Source organism: Anomaloglossus baeobatrachus, chromosome 8 (genome assembly GCF_048569485.1).
Source record: "Anomaloglossus baeobatrachus isolate aAnoBae1 chromosome 8, aAnoBae1.hap1, whole genome shotgun sequence".
Lineage (NCBI taxonomy): Eukaryota > Metazoa > Chordata > Amphibia > Anura > Aromobatidae > Anomaloglossus > Anomaloglossus baeobatrachus.
The window spans coordinates 230,847,184-230,862,643 of record NC_134360.1 but is presented as its reverse complement, the minus strand read 5'-3'; the positions used below and the strand labels follow the sequence as shown (position 1 = coordinate 230,862,643).

At 44.4% G+C, this 15,460-nt stretch overlaps 1 protein-coding gene across 1 annotated transcript in view; it reads left to right on the top strand.

Annotated features, from left to right (window-relative positions):
* Positions 1-15,460, top strand: part of IL23R (interleukin 23 receptor) — a 42,864-nt gene that overhangs the window by 16,016 nt on the left and 11,388 nt on the right. Inside the window, exons 5-10 of the mRNA XM_075321137.1 lie at positions 4,509-4,669; positions 4,920-5,065; positions 8,108-8,249; positions 10,466-10,548; positions 10,815-11,031; positions 13,243-13,431. Coding sequence (XP_075177252.1) covers positions 4,509-4,669; positions 4,920-5,065; positions 8,108-8,249; positions 10,466-10,548; positions 10,815-11,031; positions 13,243-13,431 — 938 coding nt within the window. The remainder of the gene's footprint in view (positions 1-4,508; positions 4,670-4,919; positions 5,066-8,107; positions 8,250-10,465; positions 10,549-10,814; positions 11,032-13,242; positions 13,432-15,460) is intronic.

Here is a 15,460-nt window from a genome sequence, read left to right as displayed (position 1 = left end):
AGTGGTCAGGTCTCTTCTCCACGTTCCCAGTGTTGGTGTATACTGGTCAGATCTCTTCTCCACATTCCCAGTGTTGGTGTATACTGGTCAGGTCACTTCTTCACGTTCCCAGTGTTGGTGTATACTGGTCAGGTCTCTTCTCCACGTTCCCAGTGTTGGTGTATACTGGTCAGGTCTCTTCTCCACGTTCCCAGTGTTGGTGTATACTGGTCAGGTCTCTTCTCCACGTTCCCAGTGTTGGTGTATACTGGTCAGGTCTCTTCTCCACGTTCCCAGTGTTGGTGTATACTGGTCAGGTCTCTTCTACACGTTCCCAGTGTTGGTGTATACTGGTCAGGTCTCTTCTTCACGTTCCCAGTGTTGGTGTATACTGGTCAGGTCTCTTCTCCACGTTCCCAGTGTTGGTGTATACTGGTCAGGTCTCTTCTCCACGTTCCCAGTGTTGGTGTATACTGGTCAGGTCTCTTCTCCATGTTCCCAGTGTTGGTGTATACTGGTCAGGTCTCTTCTCCACGTTCCCAGTGTCAGTGTAGAGTGGTCAGGTCTCTTCTCCACGTTCCCAGTGTTGGTGTATACTGGTCAGATCTCTTCTCCACATTCCCAGTGTTGGTGTATACTGGTCAGGTCTCTTCTCCACGTTCCCAGTGTGGGTGTATACTGGTCAGATCTCTTCTCCACATTCCCAGTGTTGGTGTATACTGGTCAGGTCACTTCTTCACGTTCCCAGTGTTGGTGTATACTGGTCAGGTCTCTTCTCCACGTTCCCAGTGTTGGTGTATACTGGTCAGGTCTCTTCTCCACGTTCCCAGTGTTGGTGTATACTGGTCAGGTCTCTTCTCCACGTTCCCAGTGTTGGTGTATACTGGTCAGGTCTCTTCTCCATGTTCCCAGTGTTGGTGTATACTGGTCAGGTCTCTTCTCCACGTTCCCAGTGTCAGTGTAGAGTGGTCAGGTCTCTTCTCCACGTTCCCAGTGTTGGTGTATACTGGTCAGATCTCTTCTCCACATTCCCAGTGTTGGTGTATACTGGTCAGGTCTCTTCTCCACGTTCCCAGTGTGGGTGTATACTGGTCAGATCTCTTCTCCACATTCCCAGTGTTGGTGTATACTGGTCAGGTCACTTCTTCACGTTCCCAGTGTTGGTGTATACTGGTCAGGTCTCTTCTCCACGTTCCCAGTGTTGGTGTATACTGGTCAGGTCTCTTCTCCACGTTCCCAGTGTTGGTGTATACTGGTCAGGTCTCTTCTCCACGTTCCCAGTGTTGGTGTATACTGGTCAGGTCTCTTCTCCACGTTCCCAGTGTTGGTGTATACTGGTCAGGTCTCTTCTACACGTTCCCAGTGTTGGTGTATACTGGTCAGGTCTCTTCTTCACGTTCCCAGTGTTGGTGTATACTGGTCAGGTCTCTTCTCCACGTTCCCAGTGTTGGTGTATACTGGTCAGGTCTCTTCTCCACGTTCCCAGTGTTGGTGTATACTGGTCAGGTCTCTTCTCCACGTTCCCAGTGTCGGTGTATACTGGTCAGGTCTCTTCTCCACGTTCCCAGTGTTGGTGTATACTGGTCAGGTCTCTTCTCCACGTTCCCAGTGTCGGTGTATACTGGTCAGGTCTCTTCTCCATGTTCCCAGTGTTGGTGTATACTGGTCAGGTCTCTTCTCCAGGTTCCCAGTGTGGGTGTATACTGGTCAGGTCTCTTCTCCATGTTCCCAGTGTTGGTGTATACTGGTCAGGTCTCTTCTCCAGGTTCCCAGTGTGGGTGTATACTGGTCAGGTCTCTTCTCCATGTTCCCAGTGTTGGTGTATACTGGTCAGGTCTCTTCTCCACGTTCCCAGTGTCAGTGTAGAGTGGTCAGGTCTCTTCTCCACGTTCCCAGTGTTGGTGTATACTGGTCAGATCTCTTCTCCACATTCCCAGTGTTGGTGTATACTGGTCAGGTCACTTCTTCACGTTCCCAGTGTTGGTGTATACTGGTCAGGTCTCTTCTCCACGTTCCCAGTGTTGGTGTATACTGGTCAGGTCTCTTCTCCACGTTCCCAGTGTTGGTGTATACTGGTCAGGTCTCTTCCCACGTTCCCAGTGTTGGTGTATACTGGTCAGGTCTCTTCTCCACGTTCCCAGTGTTGGTGTATACTGGTCAGGTCTCTTCTACACGTTCCCAGTGTTGGTGTATACTGGTCAGGTCTCTTCTTCACGTTCCCAGTGTTGGTGTATACTGGTCAGGTCTCTTCTCCACGTTCCCAGTGTTGGTGTATACTGGTCAGGTCTCTTCTCCACGTTCCCAGTGTTGGTGTATACTGGTCAGGTCTCTTCTCCACGTTCCCAGTGTTGGTGTATACTGGTCAGGTCTCTTCTCCACGTTCCCAGTGTTGGTGTATACTGGTCAGGTCTCTTCTACACGTTCCCAGTGTTGGTGTATACTGGTCAGGTCTCTTCTTCACGTTCCCAGTGTTGGTGTATACTGGTCAGGTCTCTTCTTCACGTTCCCAGTGTTGGTGTATACTGGTCAGGTCTCTTCTACACATTCCCAGTGTTGGTGTATACTGGTCAGATCTCTTCTCCACATTCCCAGTGTTGGTGTATACTGGTCAGGTCTCTTCTCCACGTTCCCAGTGTTGGTGTATACTGGTCAGGTCTCTTCTACACGTTCCCAGTGTTGGTGTATACTGGTCAGGTCTCTTCTTCACGTTCCCAGTGTTGGTGTATACTGGTCAGGTCTCTTCTCCACGTTCCCAGTGTTGGTGTATACTGGTCAGGTCTCTTCTCCATGTTCCCAGTGTTGGTGTATACTGGTCAGGTCTCTTCTCCACGTTCCCAGTGTTGGTGTATACTGGTCAGGTCTCTTCTCCACGTTCCCAGTGTTGGTGTATACTGGTCAGGTCTCTTCTACACGTTCCCAGTGTTGGTGTATACTGGTCAGGTCTCTTCTTCACGTTCCCAGTGTTGGTGTATACTGGTCAGGTCTCTTCTTCACGTTCCCAGTGTTGGTGTATACTGGTCAGGTCTCTTCTACACATTCCCAGTGTTGGTGTATACTGGTCAGATCTCTTCTCCACATTCCCAGTGTTGGTGTATACTGGTCAAGTCTCTTCTACATGTTCCCAGTGTTGGTGTATACTGGTCAGGTCTCTTCTACACGTTCCCAGTGTTGGTGTATACTGGTTGCTCACTTGGGTATGTATACAGCTTTTTCTTCACCCACAAGTGTTGGTTTGGGTTAAGGTCTGGGGACTGTGGGGACAATCCAGCTCCTCTACTTCATTGTCATTGAACCATTTCTTCTCCAATCTCGGCGTATGATTCGGGTCACTGTTCTGCTGGAACACTGTCGTCCTTTTCCTACCCATAATACTCGAGTGTATGAAGTAATTTATCTTGTAGGATCATCACATATAGCTCAGTGCTGAGACCACCATTCATCCTGGTCAAGTATCCAACGCCTTTGGCTGTGAAACCCCCTGACAGTTCCCTCATTTTCTCGATCCGTTCGCCCCTTTTCCTCTTGTTTCTTCCAGAACCATTTCCTCCATTTCCTCCCATCAGAGCCGTCTATTGACTTTTGTCTCATCTCTCCAAATCACCTATTTCTAATTTTCCACTTTTCGTTCTTCTTTGTAATCTTGAGCTGACGCTTCTTATGACGATATTCAAGTCTTGGCTTCTTCACATTTTTTCGGGCCACCATTCCAGACTTGTGTAACATGTGACGCTCGGGGCTTGCATGGATGTCTGTAATCTCACTATTATGGGGCAGACGAGCCGCCTCCACTGCCGGGTGTCACCAGAATTGATAGACCTTGTGATGAGGCGACTTGTTGACTATGATATTTTGCCTGAACGTCACCTCTTGGCTTTTGAATGGATGGACGGACTTCATTTCTTATTCTTCCACCTGTCATGGCCTCACATGATGCAGTTTGGCAATTTTCTTGGCCAACCGCTATCGATGAGCTGGATGACGCTGTTTCTCTTTTCTTGGGAAATCTTCTTCATGGCTGCTTCTTGATTCAAACTAGTGACTTTCACTTGGGAATCAACCTAATAACACACTGAGGTAATAGAGAATGTGAGAACAGGTTGTAATTTGTAGTATACAGGAAGAAAAGAGCAAAACAGTAACAATGCAGTGACATGACAAGAATCTGCATAACTAATCATATGTTAAATAGCTGCATCACATTTATGTATGAGATAGACAAGATGATTGTCTATAAAATGAAGGTCAAAGATGCAGTGGATGGTGAGATATGGAGCCGGAAAGTGAAAAGTTCAAAACATTGTTACCCTTTTGCTCCTCAGTGTAAGTCTAAGTGAGGCTAAAGGCTGGAGCTTCGGGTATGGAGTTAACAAATCATATTGTCTATTGTGAAGTGAATGGAAGGTCCTGGGGGATTCTAGGAGAAGAAGCTGCTTTATTATGTAAAAGGTCTATTCATTTACAAGGAAATCCTAACCGTCTCATAGTGCAAAATGTATTAATGATAGATTTCTAATATGATGATGCTTTAGTCTGCAGACAGGAGGAGACGATGCTAAGAACACGACTGTCGCCTCTGTGCGTTTCCCTGTGAATGTGACTCAGAACGAGACGCGGCAGATTCAGATTTTTGCTTCAAACCAACTGAATCAAAGTGAATCGGAGATTGTAAAATTCCATCCGGCAGATATAGGTAATTGTGATACTTAACCCCCAGTGACATGATCAGATCTACTCACCTACATGATAAAACCAGAAAAATCTCATCTCTTTTATCTCTGACGTTATTGTCGTCTGCAGAAAACAAAGCTGAAAGTAACAGTCACGTAACTAACGCTCCACCACAACCTGACACATTGTGTCCAGAGGACGGACAACGACACGATTATCGCTTCTTTGACGTATTTGTAATTCTGATCTATTATTGGTCTTGTCCTCCATAGTGGTTCCCCGGCCCCCGGTGATCAGGAAGATGAATAGCTCTGATACAAACCTCATAATTTACATAAATTGGAGAAATCAAACGTCAGAAAACCAAAACCATTGTGAAGTGGAGTACAAGACCCTGAAACGGCCGAACTGGACCCTGGTGAGTGACGCTCCATTCTCAAACGTGCACGCAACATTATGTTATCTCTCTCTTTCTTTCTCTCTTTTTCTCTCTCTCTTCCTTTCTCTCCCTCCCTTTTTGTTTCTCTTTTTCTCTCTTTCACTTTCCCTCTCTCTTTCTCTCAACTCAATTCAATTCAAATATGCTTTATTGTCAGGACCTTTCTTTCTCTCTCTCCCTCTTTCTCTCTCCCTTTCTTTCTCTTTTTCTCTCTCTCTCCCTCTCTCTTTATCTCTCCCTCTTTCTCTCTCCATTTCTTTCTCTTTCCCTCCCTCTCTTTTTCTCTCTCTTCCCTCTCTCTCCCTCTCTTTCTCTTCCTCTCCCGCTCCCCCTCCATCTCTCTTATACACATATATATTAAAGGGACAGTTCCCTATTAATTTTAAGCTCTGTTCGACTTTTGCGATCACTAACCCCCTATGGAAGAAAAGCATTTTGGTCTTTATGACTCTGGGATTTTCTTTCTGCTTTTTCCATCCTGTCTTCTCAGAGCTGTAACTTCTTTGTTTGCGGTTTGAGGCTTTCTTTCTCTCTCTCTTTCTCTTTTTTTCTGTCTCTCTATTTCTCTCCCTCTCTCGTTCTCTCTCTCCCTCTTTCTCGTTCTCTCTCTCCCTTTCTCTTTTTTCTCTCTCTCCCTCCCTTTCTCCCCCCTCTCCTTCTCTCTTTCTCTCTCTCTTTCCCTCGCACTCTCTCTCTCCCTCCCTTTCTCCCCCCTCTCCTTCTCTCTTTCTCTCTCTCTTTCCCTCGCACTCTCTCTCTCCCTCCCTTTCTCGTTCTCTCTCTCCCTTCTCTCTTTCTCTCTCTCTTTCCCTCGCACTCTCTCTCTATCTCTCTTATACACATATATATTAAAGGGTTCCCTATTAATTTGAAGCCCTGTTAGACTTTTGCGATCACTAACCCTCTATGGAAGAAACTCATTTTGGTCTTTATGACTCTGGGATTTTCTTTTTGCTCTTCCATCCTGTCTTCTCAGAGCTGTAACTTCTTTGTTTGCAGTTTGAGGCTTTCTTTGCTTTCTTTGTATTTTTTAAAGGCCCAATATTATTAAATTGAAAAACTTTTCTGTTTGACTTTCATTTTATGGCGTTTACTGTATAAATTAAATTACGTGCTTCTTGATGAACGCAAAACCAAATTTATACAGTTTCTTTTTGTTTTAATAATTTTATACAATCAAAATAACAAAAAAAATACATATTTGTTTTTGAGTCACTAGGACGATTATTTTATTGTTGTCTTTTCTTTCGAATGACTATGGACTTTAGAACAAACCCCAAAAATGAATCACATCAGCAGCCCCGAGCGCAGCCACTAAAAAAAGACCCTGTCTTCTTACAGAAACAGTAGATTGCAGTGTATTTCTATGATTCGGGGGTATCGGGGGCCGGCTCGTCAGTGCGGGCGTCGGCCGTGATCCGCTTGTTTCAGATACTGTGAATGTGGTTTGTTAATTCCCATTTACAGTTGAGGTTCCCAGAAAACCCCCGGGAGGCCACAAACCGCCCCCTCTGAAACCGTTCACCAGATCTAAACTGCTGTTTTGCTGCTGATAATCGTCCTGAGCTGTAATAACAGGATATGACGCCATTATGTCATGTTTCCCACGTCCACAATGTGCAGCCTTCTCAGCTAAATCCAGGATTAAATCCACAAAATGGAGATAAATGAACAGTAAAATATATTTTTTTTTAACAAAGTTGAAATGGCCTAAATGTATACAAGGATGTATGGGAAGAGCAACACCAACTCTGTAAGGTGCGGCCTCAGCACCAAAAGCTGCACCTGTCATCCCACATGTGCAACCTAGAGGGCACCACTGAGCTGACTAAATAACTGCACAGCGAGTGTAAAATCTAGAGAAGGGTCTCATTACTGTCACAAAGTCTGGCTCCAGGTTTTCATGAGTCCCGGGCAAAATAGTCTCCGTGGGTCCCTTTAATTGTTAAAGTTTAACACATACCATGAGGGTGAGGAATGCTGTGTCCCCCCCACCCCCATGCATTATCTCTATCTCCCCTCTTGCACTGTCTCCCCCAATATGCTAATCTTCCCCTTGTCTCTGCTGTCTCTGCCCCCACATGTGCAGTCTGCCCCCTGAGTCCGCTGTTTCCCCCCAGTGATCTGTCTCCTCCCCCCATGCACTGTCTCCCCCGGTGCTGTATCCCCCCAGTGAGCTATCTCCTACCCATGTGCACTGTCTCCCCTTGTGCGCTGTCTCCCCCCGTGCTGTATCCTGTATCTCTTCCAGTGAGCTGTCTTCCCCTCCAAGCTGTCTCCCCCCCTACTTTGTCTCCCCCTGTGCTTTGTCTCCCCCCCAGTGAGCTATCTCCTCCCTCCATGATCTGTCTCCCTCTTGGTGCACTGTTTCCCCCCCGATGCGCTGTGTCTCCCCCCTTATATGCTCTCTTCCATGTTTGTGTGTAATAATAATAATAAAAAAAAAAGTAAAGACTGTTTATTGGAGGTATCTCTACTATTACAGAGTGAAGCACAGATACATCTTATGTCAGAGTCTGAAGCATTATCTGGGGTCACTTCTCTTTCATTAAAAAAAAAACCAAAAAAAAAAACCTCGATTATATATGACAAGTTTTAGCATTAATCATGTGCACCAGTCCATTGTCACCACAAGAGGGCAGAGCTGAGCTGTCTAATCTACTATTTAAATCAGTGTCAGCTTTTTACAGGTCGCCCCCTAGTGGTAAAATATCTTTTGTTTTTACATACAAATATGTATCAGATCTATTACAAAAGTGCTGATAATGAATTATGCGGCAGGTGCAGTATATGTTATGTGCATTTACTCTAGAATCGGACCTGTTTCTGTTGAAAATGATCACATTGCAGTTAGTATTATCTGTGTTAATAATTTTGGATTATGTGAGCAAGAAAACTCTGGCATATAAGAGCTCACATAGGGTAGACTCGGGGAGACTCTATTTGGGTGTTTGTCATGAAATACTAATATAATCTGGTGAATATTAGGCTCTAATGTTAATTCTTGCATCCATTCCATAGGCCGGGGAAGAAATGAATAAAAATAATGTTATTTTATTAAAGAAAATCCGTAAAGCAGATTCCTTACGTGTTCGATGCAGAGAGAAATTTGGAAAGCGTTATTGGAGTAACTGGAGCTCCCCCCATACGATACCACCTTCAGGTATGCACTTTATGGCCACTAGGGCGCTCCCAAAGGTGACTTACTGCAGCCACCACTAGGGGGAGCAGTGGATTATATGAAGCAGTAAGCTCTTAGGCTCCCTCTAGTGGTGGCAACTTGGATGAGAATTTGGAGCACTACAAATACAAAAATTACAAAAAATAAATAAAATAAAAATGAAAAAAATCTACAAAGAATTTAAGACCTAAATATAAGATTTTATAAACCCACTATCATTAGGTTGAGCAGGTGATGAGCAGCCGCCTGACAGCTCTGGAGCTGCTTATCTATGAAAGAAACAGAAGGAATGGACAGGAGAATAAATATGTGTTTCCATCAATAGCAATAAAATGCACTGCAAGTTATATATTATGGGACAGATATTTTCCCGTTTACCGTTTTTCAGCTTTCCATCAGTATATTTAGAAGTAGCATAGTTTTTTTTGACATTACTATAGGAGACTTGTGGTGGAAAGCTACACTTTTGGGAAAAAAAAAAGTTTAAAAAAAAAAGTTTCATTTCGGTTTGATCACTTAGACTTTATCACACAGATGTGAATGCTGCCGCCATCTGCTGTTCACATTTGAGTATTGCAAGCGATTTATTATGTAAGGTCTAAAACAGGGGTGGGCAATTAATTTTCCAATGGGGCCGCATGAGAAGTTGGGATGGTTTTAGAGGGCCGGACTAATATAATTAACTCAGTTCTACTATATATATATATATATATATATATATATATATATATATATATATATATATATATATATATATATATATATATATATATACACACACACACACACACACACGCATATATACTGTGTGTATATAATATATATACACACAATGTATACATACATACACACACACAATCCCCATATACTACATCACTACACCCTCCACATACTACATCTGTAATATACATCCCTATACACTACACCTGTAATAAACTGCACCTCTATATACTATACCACTATATACTACATCACTACACCCCTATATACACCTGTCATATACTACATCACTATATACTACACCTGTAATAAACTGCAGCACTACATCACTATATACTACACCTGTGATAACCTACATCACTACACGCCTATATACTACACTTGTATTATACTACACCACTACACCCCTATATACACCTGTATTATACTACACTCCTATATACTACACCTGTATTATACTACAGCACTACACCCCTATATACACCTGTATTATACAGGTGTATATAGGGGTGTAGTATAATACAGGTGTATATAGGGGTGTAGTGGTGTAGTATAATACAGGTGTATATAGGGGTGTAGTATAATACAGGTGTATATAGGGGTGTAGTATTATACTACACCCCTATATACACCTGTATTATACTACACCACTATATACTACACCACTACACCCCCCCATATACCACACCTGTAAAACTACATTCCCATATACTAAACCACTACACCCCAAATATTTGTCAACAGTTAACCCCCCGCCTGCCCGCCCCCCATTGTCCCCGCAGGTTACTAGTAACCACTCACCTCTCTTCTTATTGTCCCCTCCTCAGGCACCTCCGTACGAGCCCCCCGCTGAGCGGCTTCTCTTTCACATGCCCAGGCTGCGCCGACGCTGTATTCCTAGGAGTCGCTGCTTCTCTCCATACAGCCCCCGCCGCTGCAGCTTCTCCTGCTGGGCGGGAACTTTTTAAATGACACACGCGCGCCGTACTGACGATATCAGGGCACGCGTGTGTCACAGAGAAAAGTGCCGGACAGGGAACAGAGGAGAGATTTCTGCGTTCCGCTGCCTGCACTGACTGTGCGGTGCTGCAGGATCTGTCCTCTGTTCCCTGCCCGGCACGCAGCGTGTGATGAGGGCAATCTGACCACGGGCCTCCCGGAGCCTGGAGCTCCGGACAACAGATCAGATTGCCCTCATCACTGACCGGCCAGCAAGGACACCCTGAGCCAGGCGGGCCGGTCACAGAGAGTAGGAGGGCCGGATGTGGCCCGCGGGCCGCCCCTTGCCCAGGTCTGGTCTAAAAAGAGACTCAATTTAAAAATATGAGGACAAATTTTTCTGCAGGGCCAATTTTTGGTATCGTGTAAGGACTGCAGTAAATCTGTGGGAGGGGTGACCATATTTTTGCAAATGATGAGATTGTAGTTAATTATATATTTTGGAAAGGATCCGAACATTTTTAATTTTTTTCCTGCAGCTCCTGAGGAAATTCCTAATGTGTGGCGGCTTCTTGGTCCGCAGTTCCCTAATGGAAGTCGGGAAATCACCATCCTCATTATGGTATTATAGAAAGTTATAGCACCCGGATGATATAACTAAATGTTCATAGAGTCCTCTTATTATAGAGAATGTGATCTGAGCTGCAGTACACAACAATGGCCACTGCATGATGTGGGGCGCTGTTCTGACTCTGTACACTGTTTAGATCTCAGCTAATCGGTCTATTGATGACTAAGTTTAAGATTAAGTCCAGAAAATCTCTTTAATATAGCTTTAATTAATCTTTATCCCACGCCACTTATTAATGTGATGCTTTTGTATCTCAGCCAGATCCCAATGATCCACCATGGATAAATGTCTCTGGTTATAAAGCATATTATTATAATGAAGGGATACCGACTGGTCTGAGCAGATGCCCCTCATCTGGGGTACAGTGTGCTGCTCTGATACCAAAAGGAGTTCAGATGGTCTTCATCATCGCGTACAATCCATATGGGATTTCCCCAGCATCTGAGCTGTCACTCCAAGAAGAAGACGCAAATGGTGAGAATGTCATGGATAGGGAAAAGCTGCACAATTTTGGTAATAGAGCTTTAACTTTTGCCTTAAAATCCCACAGCCACCACTAGGGGGAGCTCCCTGTATACATACATACATGATAAGATTCTGTCTGCAGCCACCACTAGGGGGAGCTCCCGGTATACAGAGATACATGATAAGATCCTGTCTGCAGCCACCACTAGGGGGAGCTCCCTGTATACAGAGATACATGATAAGATTCTGTCTGCAGTCACCACTAGGGGGAGCTCCCTGTATACAAATATACATGATAAGATTCTTTCTGCAGCCACCACTAGGGGGAGCTCTCTGTATACATACATACATAAGATTCTGTCTGCAGCCACCACTAGGGGGAGCTCCCTGTATACAAAGATACATGATAAGATTTTGTCTGCAGCCACCACTAGGGGGAGCTCCCTGTATACAAAGATACATGATAAGATTCTGTCTGCAGCCACCACTAGGAGGAGCTCCATGTATACAGAGATTCATGATAAAATTCTGTCTGCAGCCACAACTAGGGGGAGCTCCCTGTATACAGAGATACATGATAAGATTCTGTCTGCAGCCACCACTAGGGGGAGCTCCCTGTATACAGAGATACATGATAAGATTCTGTCTGCAGCCACCACTAGGGGGAGCTCCCTGTATACAGAGATACATGATAAGGTTCTGTCTGCAGCCACCACTAGGGGGAGCTCCCTGTATACAGAGATACATGATACGATCCTGTCTGCAGCCACCACTAGGGGGAGCTCTCTGTATACATAGATACATGATAAGATTCTGTCTGCAGCCACCACTAGGGGGAGTTCTCTGTATACAGGGATACATAAGATTCTATCTGCAGCCACCACTAGGGGAAGCTCCCTGTATATAGAGATACATGATAAGATTCTTATCTGCAGCCACCACTAGGGGGAGCGCCCTGTATACAGAGATACATGATAAGATTCTTATCTGCAGCCACCACTAGGGGGAGCGCCCTGTATACAGAGATACATGATAAGATTCTTATCTGCAGCCACCACTAGGGGGAGTTCTCTGTATACAGAGATACATAAGATTCTATCTGCAGCCACCACTAGGGGGAGCTCCCTGTATATAGAGATACATGATAAGATTGTTATCTGCAGCCACCACTAGGGGGAGCTCCCTGTATATAGAGATACATGATAATATTCTGTTTACAGCCACCACCAGGGGGAGCTCCCTGTATATAGAGATAAATGATAAGGTTCTGTCTACAGTCACCACTAGGTGGAGCTCCCTGTATACAGAGATACATGATAACATTCTGTTTACAGCCACCACCAGGGGGAGCTCCCTGTATATAGAGATACATGATAAGATTCTTATCTGCAGCCACCACTAGGGGGAGCGCCCTGTATACAGAGATACATGATAAGATTCTTATCTGCAGCCACCACTAGGGGGAGCGCCCTGTATACAGAGATACATGATAAGATTCTTATCTGCAGCCACCACTAGGGGGAGTTCTCTGTATACAGGGATACATAAGATTCTATCTGCAGCCACCACTAGGGGGAGCTCCCTGTATATAGAGATACATGATAAGATTCTTATCTGCAGCCACCACTAGGGGGAGCTCCCTGTATATAGAGATACATGATAACATTCTGTTTACAGCCACCACCAGGGGGAGCTCCCTTTATACAGAGATAAATGATAAGGTTCTGTCTGCAGTCACCACTAGGGGGAGCTCCCTGTATACAGAGATACATGATAAGATCCTGTCTGCAGCCACCACTAGGGGGAGCTCCCTGTATACAGAGATAAATGATAAGGTTCTGTCTACAGTCACCACTAGGGGGAGCTCCCTGTATACAGAGATAAATGATAAGGTTCTGTCTGCAGTCACCACTAGGGGGAGCTCCCTGTATACAGAGATACATGATAAGATCCTGTCTGCAGCCACCACTAGGGGAAGCTCCCTGTATACAGAGATAAATGATAAGGTTCTGTCTACAGTCACCACTAGGGGGAGCTCCCTGTATACAGAGACACATGATAAGGCTCTGTCTGCAGCAACCACTAGGGGGAGCTCCCTGTATTCAGAGATACATGATAAGGCTCTGTCTGCAGCAACCACTAGGGGGAGCTCCCTGTATACAGAGATACATGATAAGATCCTGCCTCCAGTGTTGCTCAGTCTATGCTGATGTTTTCTAGGACCACATGATGTCACCGTGACGCCTGTAAATCACACATCTATGTTGGTACACTGGCAGCACTCCGCCAGCTCCGCAGAGCCAGTTAGATGGTACGTTCTTCAGTGGATGTCTGATTCTTGTGATGGAAAACAAACAAACATACTATGGCAGAAAACTGGGAAGGAGCAAAGAAACGTTACTATACAAGGTAAATGCTACAAAACTGCAGTGTCTTCAGGTGTGTACAGGGCCAGAATATGACTATGATCTGTTTGTAAGCACTATATGGCACTCTTATGTTTTTGGTTGTCTCCAATATGTAAACACTATATGGCAATATCATGGGAGAGCTATATGGCTCTTGCATCTATACACCTTACAGTTCCAGTATGTGAGAACTATATGGCAGTAATATGTGAAAGCAGTAATGCACTGTTTACTAGAATGCTCCAATATGTAATTAGTATATGGCGATATTATATGAGCACAATAGAGCACTCTATTATGTGGGAGCAGTACAGCATTTTCATATGTTTCTTGAACTGCTCACATACAGCGGGTGAAATAAGTATTGAACACGTCACCAATTTTCTAAGTAAATTTATGTCTAATAGTTCTATTGACATGAATTTCTCACAAGATGTCGGTAATAACCCATTTAATCCACACAGGCAGAGACATCGAACCATAAATACCCATAAATTCAGTTATGTGCAATAATGAGAAATGGCACAGGGGAAAAAAGTATTGAGCACATATAGAAAGAGGTGAAAAAAGCCACGTAAAGTCCTGACACCAGCTGAAATTTAGCAGTAATTAGAAAGCAATCCTGCCACTTAGTAAAAAATATCATCTTGTTCAATTGATGGCCTATAAAAAGGTCTCATTACCAAGGTGCCACACAAGAAACCTCTCATGATGGGTAAAACCAGTGAGCTGTCTCAAGTCCTTCGCAACCTTATTGTAGCAAAACATACGGGTGGCATTCGTTAAAGAAGAATTTCTAAATTACTGAAGGGTCCAGTGAGCACTGTTGGGGCCATAATCCGGAAGTGGAAAGAACATAATTTCACATAAACCATCCATGACCAGGTGCTCCCCGCAAGATGTTAGACAGAGGATTAAAAAAATCATCAGAAGAGTTGTAAAAGATCAAAGGACCATCTGTGGAAAGCTATAGAAAGAACTGGAATCAGCAGGTACAATTGCTTCAAAGAAAACAATAAGTAATGAACCCCCCCTCCATGACCTTTACGCACGCTCCTGTATGCACACTCCTGTACGCACGCTCCTGTATGGACACTCCTGTACGCACGCTCCTGTATGCACACTCCTGTACGCACGCTCCTGTATGCACACTCCTGTACGCACGCTCCTGTATGCACACTCCTGTACGCACGCTCCTGTATGCACGCTCACCACACAAGGCTCCATTGCTGAAAACAAATCAGGTAAAAGACCATTTAAACTTTATTCAACAACATTTAGACAAGCTTGAGAAATACTGGGAGAATATAGTCTCGTCAGATGAGACCAAAACTGAAGTCTTTGGAGGCCATAATACACACCATGTTTGGAGGCCAAAAGGCAACTCACCCTCAAAACCCCAACAGTGCAGTGTGGAGGTGGGAACATCATGGTGTGGGGCTGTTTTTCAGCATACGGCACTGGCAAACGTCATATAATTGAAGGAAGGATAAAGGAACAAATCTATAGAGACATTCTAGATAGAAATCTGCTGCCATCTACCAGGATGATGAAGATGAAACGAGGGCGGATATTTCAGCAGACGATGATCACGAACACACGGCCAAGGAAACTCTCAACTGGTTTCAGAGAAAGAATAAAGCTGCTGGAATGGCCGAGCCGATTACAAGCATTAGAAAGGTATGGAAAGAACTAAAGGTCAGAGATCATTGAAGGAGCTGGGACCTGCAGGATGTGAGGAGTGTGTGTGGAAGAATGGGCCAAAATCCACCTGAGCAATGCAGGCAACTAGTGTCTCCATACAGGAGGTGTCTGGAAGCTTCGTCACCAACAAAGGCTTTTGCACAAAGTATTAAATATATTTCAGTACTGTGTTCAATACTTTTTTCCTGAGTCATTTCTCATTATTACACATAACTTAATTTATGGACATCTATGGTTTGATTTCTTTGCCTGTATGGATTGGATGGGTTGTTACTGACATCTGGTGAGAAATTCATATTAATAGTACCTTTAGAAATATATTTATT